This window comes from Austrofundulus limnaeus, unplaced genomic scaffold (genome assembly GCF_001266775.1).
Source record: "Austrofundulus limnaeus strain Quisiro unplaced genomic scaffold, Austrofundulus_limnaeus-1.0 Scaffold39, whole genome shotgun sequence".
NCBI classification, from domain to species: domain Eukaryota; kingdom Metazoa; phylum Chordata; class Actinopteri; order Cyprinodontiformes; family Rivulidae; genus Austrofundulus; species Austrofundulus limnaeus.
The window spans coordinates 1,891,119-1,895,738 of NW_013952441.1; the positions used below are offsets into that span (position 1 = coordinate 1,891,119).

Genomic DNA, 4,620 nt, shown 5'->3' on the forward strand with positions numbered 1-4,620 from the left:
TCCTCCTCCTCCTCCTCCACTCTCTTATCCACCCTCTCTTCCTACAAATGTGGATGCTTGTTTGTGCTTACTTGTACACACACAAAAAAAAAAAGAAAAGAAAACAATTGTGCATTTCTTTAAACGCAGCTTCGTTCGAATACATGTGTTAGAAACAAACCTCAGTTTTGGCTACCAGCGCGGCATGGTATCCATCGTGACGTTTGTGTCGACTTGCATGTCCCGATTCCACGGTAGCCCTGGACGAGTGTGCATGTACAGTAAGTAGCCATGGTGACCCTTGGGCTGAGCATGCATGTTAATGAATGTTTGTCTTTCTCTTTCTTCGCCTGGCTGCGGCACCTTTCCAGAGCACAGCTACACTCCAGGTACGTCCAGTTATCCCTCTCAAACTACCKGAATCTATCTGCCTATCTTTGAAACACCTTTCATCTTCCTTTCCACCTCTCTCTCCTCARATTAATTCTAATGCACAAAKGTTTGCCTATTTTTCATCTAGTTCACGTCAGTCCTATAGGTTTCCATTTTTCTTTTTGCCTTTGTTGCACAATACATCTTCTAATGTGCAAATCCAGTTGTACCGAATAGCCAGGGTCAAAGTTAGTCAGCTTAAGTTGGTCTGTGTGGGTATGTAGAGGTTGTTGGCTGACTTCTGGTAAGTACTACATTCCTCGTGCAATCATCTAAAGTGGCTCTTGCCTCAAGGTTACGCAGATATAGACATATAATTACGGTACGGTGGACAATCTAGTTTACAGCTGTGTGCAAACGTCTTTGTTACAAACTTACTTGTGCGTAGGATCCGTGCCTATAAGTAAGTGTCCTCAAAGTGGATTTATTCTTATAATTTTAGATGACTCATATGCACACACACACTGAAACAGCACCGAAGAACTAGCCTCCACCAGCATGTCATGATCAAACTCACGCATCACGAAAACACACTCAATGCATACACACACTTCACGCCCCATGATCCTTTTGATGTGCTGACTGTGCTCTTGTCTTCCTTCAAGGTCTGGCACACCTGATGATTGGCGACCAAGGTATGGCCTCCTTTTTCAACTCACTTCTTGTTGTCCTTCGCTCTACCATCATGCCCCTTCCTCCTCCTCCTCACACCCTCACACTCCTCTTTGTATCCCTCTCTCACCTCATCCACATCTGGTGCGGAAGGAAGTTGTTTCTCTAGGCACAGAACTAAGGTCAGTTTTTTCTGACGCGTTTGGGTTAAATAACGAGATTGTTTTAGATAAGAAGGGTGAACCTGAGAGCAACTTTCACATGTATATATATATATGTGTGTGTGTTTACCAACATATACATATATATGAATCATGGCTGCTGGTGTAAGAGGGACTAACTGGAGGATGATTGATGGCGCTTGGCTGGAATCGACTTGGCAGAGCTCCAGGTCATGGTAATAGAGCTAAGGAACATGTGACCGAGTGAACCCCTCCCACTCCCCCTCRTGGATGGTTTGATTTGGTTTTTACTCTCCCACTTCCATTTTCCCCTTTTCCATACGTTGGAGTTTGACTGGAAGAGTGAGAGTGTCTGTGTGTGCGTCATTGTTTTTACACACATATGCGCTTTCACATCAATCGATGACCGTGGGCCGTTCTCACCGCAACCCCCCTCCCCCCCCCACACACACACACCCCTCCACGGCTGTTCATCGGCTTCCAGCATGCCTTGTTTACGCCGTCGCTCGAATGGGCTCCCGATCATACGCCGGCGACCGCATGTGATCCTGAACAGATGTTCCCGCTGTGTATGAAAGCAATGCTGTTACAACTCGAGCTCTACTCAGTGCTTTGTTTTTGAAAACAGCCCAAAAACAAGTGGCACCACTGGTCTGCTTTTAGGAGAGAAAAAAAAACGCTTGGTGAAAATGACCAAAACTTACAGTGCCACCCTTCTTTGTTCTTTCCTTCTTTGTTGCCGCTGTTTGGGACACCACCCTCTGTGATTTTAGGAAAACTCAGAGGTACCCTCCCATGATTTATTTATGTGTTTGGCTACTGGRCTGTTATGGATGGTGAAGAAGTTACTGAATGTATTGACAGGCTTTAGAGCTCCTCAGCTTTCAAAAAAAATGTTTTTCTTATTGGAGATAGAATTGGAATGTGTCGTTTTTGATAAGGTAAGGTGCTGCGGCATGCGAGCGCGAGCGTCTTGAGTGTGCGTGCGCCTGCATGCGTGCAAATGAACAGAAGCTCCAACCCACTGTGCTTTTGAAAATCTGAAGGTAGGTGCCGCTCGATCCCTTGCCCTGCATGACGCTGATGAATACACTGATTGGTGCACATGAAGACAGGCCCGGCAGTGGCAGGCTATTGTGCTCTTTGATTGGGCGAGAGAAGACATGATGATGGCTGTTCCCCGCTGCGAGTGTGGGTTATTTTTTTTGAATGTGCTTTTCAATAAAAAAGTATAATTTTAGGAGAAGAATAGAAGCTTCATGATGTCTCAACTCATTTATCACGCGAGTTATCCCTATCACAACAARTTGCTTTCTATTATTTAGAAAGGAGAAAAGGCTGTGCCTGTGTCTTCATAGKTGTGTCTGTTRGCTAAATATCTCATGARCCACTAAATGGATTTTGATGAAAGTGTCTGAAAATGCTTGAGTGTTCATCTACAACTTAATGTTTGGAGTTGGCCCCGTTCAAGATGGCCGCCACTGCTAATCCACATTAACAACATAAAAGTGGTTAGTTGTACAGATATGGAGCTAAATCTTGGTTTGGTGGTAGCTGAGAGTCGTTCACAACACGCACTCTGAGCAACGCTGCATGAAACTGTGGAAAAGAGTTTGACCAAAACAGCTTTAATGTACGGAAGTGTAGAGCTGTCACATGAAATTATTTTTAAACTGGATCTTGTTTTAAAGAGAAACCTATCTTGTAAAAACGAGAAAACTATCTTGTTTTATCAAGATAACCATCTCGTTATAACGTGTTACGGTTTCTTCTGGTTTGTCACTTACATGGACGTTCATTTCCTGGATGGYGTGATGGAGAACACGACTGAGCCACTATATAAACAAAAACGAGCAGAACGCATATTGTTTGGGTTTGTGCTCAGACGTTGCAGCTAGTAGCACTTCTTTAGCAATATGCACTCTCTAATCAGAAGTCAGACGCTATTATTTCAAAAACATTATTYAGTACTAACTTAATTTGTAATTTTATAGTCTAGAAATGTGTTCCTCTTGCAGATTTCTTCTTCGTAAAAAGGCATAGTGGCTCAGTCGTGTTCTCCATCACGCCATCAATAAACAGCCGTGAAAGTGACAAACTAGAAGAAACCATAACATGTAACAAGATGGTTATCTTGATATAACAAGATAGTTTTCTCRTTTTACAAGATAGTTTTCTCATTGTAACGAGATATTTTTGTTGTTATAACAACAAATTTTCGCGTTTTTACAAGATAGTTTTCTTGTTATAACGAGATCCAGTTTAAAAATAATTTCATGTCATGTGACAGCTCTAAGCTTCCGTATTAGCGCCATCATTTCTCAACCAAAGATGATTTTAGTTTATTTTTGCTGTGTTTTGATAAAGCCCTGTCTGCCTTAAAATGTCTGCCATGAATTATCCAGGTGGCAGTGAAATTTTAATTGCTAAATCTGGCTCAAGTTCAGCATTTTAAATCGCCTACTTTAGAGCCGACATGCATTAACATATGTTTCCAGCCTTATTACGCAATGCATTCAGTGTCGTGCGTAGTGGAGGCCATTACTATTAGGTGTGTTTGGATACTGATAGGGTAACGTTTTTCTTTTACCTTTGAAGGCTCCGTACACACCAAAAAAGCTGTGTGTGTTTGTGCGAGTGTGTTTTTGTTCTGCATACTGAGATGTAAAGGCTGTCAAATGGTGCAGACGAAGCCTAGCTTAGGTTAGTTCAGCGCAAAGAGGCTCTTTGAGGAGCTGAAATGAGTTTCTTTGAGGGGGTGGATGGGGTGTCTTGAAAAGATATATAGTGTGTGTGCATGTGTGTGTGTGGGGGGAAGGGGGGCTGGAGAAATTGAGGAAAATAGACAGTGCCTGTGAGAGAAGACCTAAAGAAATGAATGATAGAGGGAGGGGAAAGAGGAAGCAAAAGGGAGAGATAAAGTGAGTCTCCTCTGTGATGTAGAGCAAGCGGCTGTATCTGCAAAGCAACAGCAGTGCTCCCGTCTGCCCTCCCAGCCCAGCCATTCTCCAAGAGGGGACATCAGCCCTGATGGGGAGTCGTGGACCTTCCTCGCCCCCTCTCCCCTCTATAAAACACAGTTATCATTCTCTCTGGAAATGATAGCCACAGATCACTAATCACTTTGAGTGGGTGAAACGCACGAATTGTGGTAGGAAGGAAGAAAGAAAAGAGGGAGCCAAATTGGATTTTCATAAGTATCGAGCAGCTAAAGGAAGAAAAGGAAATGGATTTTTTTTCCTTTTTTGGGGGGAAAAGTATTGAGAAGCAATAATCTGGATGGAAAATGTGCTTAAAGCCAAGTAGCAGATTTWGCCTTTTTCCTCCTTTCTTTTCTTGGTCAAGAGAAAAACGCGAAGTGTTCGGGCTGGATGAATGACTGCAGATTCTGAAATGAACTGAAAACTGGTTGTTA

The 4,620-nt window shown here is 43.0% G+C and overlaps 1 protein-coding gene across 1 annotated transcript in view; it reads left to right on the top strand.

The window, feature by feature from the left end:
• nrxn1a (neurexin 1a) overlaps positions 1–4,620 on the top strand; it is a gene marked incomplete at its 3' end in the record, with an annotated part of 60,586 nt that overhangs the window by 7,731 nt on the left and 48,235 nt on the right. The window contains 2 exon segments of the mRNA XM_014007065.1: positions 351–368; positions 1,017–1,046. Coding sequence (XP_013862519.1) covers positions 351–368; positions 1,017–1,046 — 48 coding nt within the window.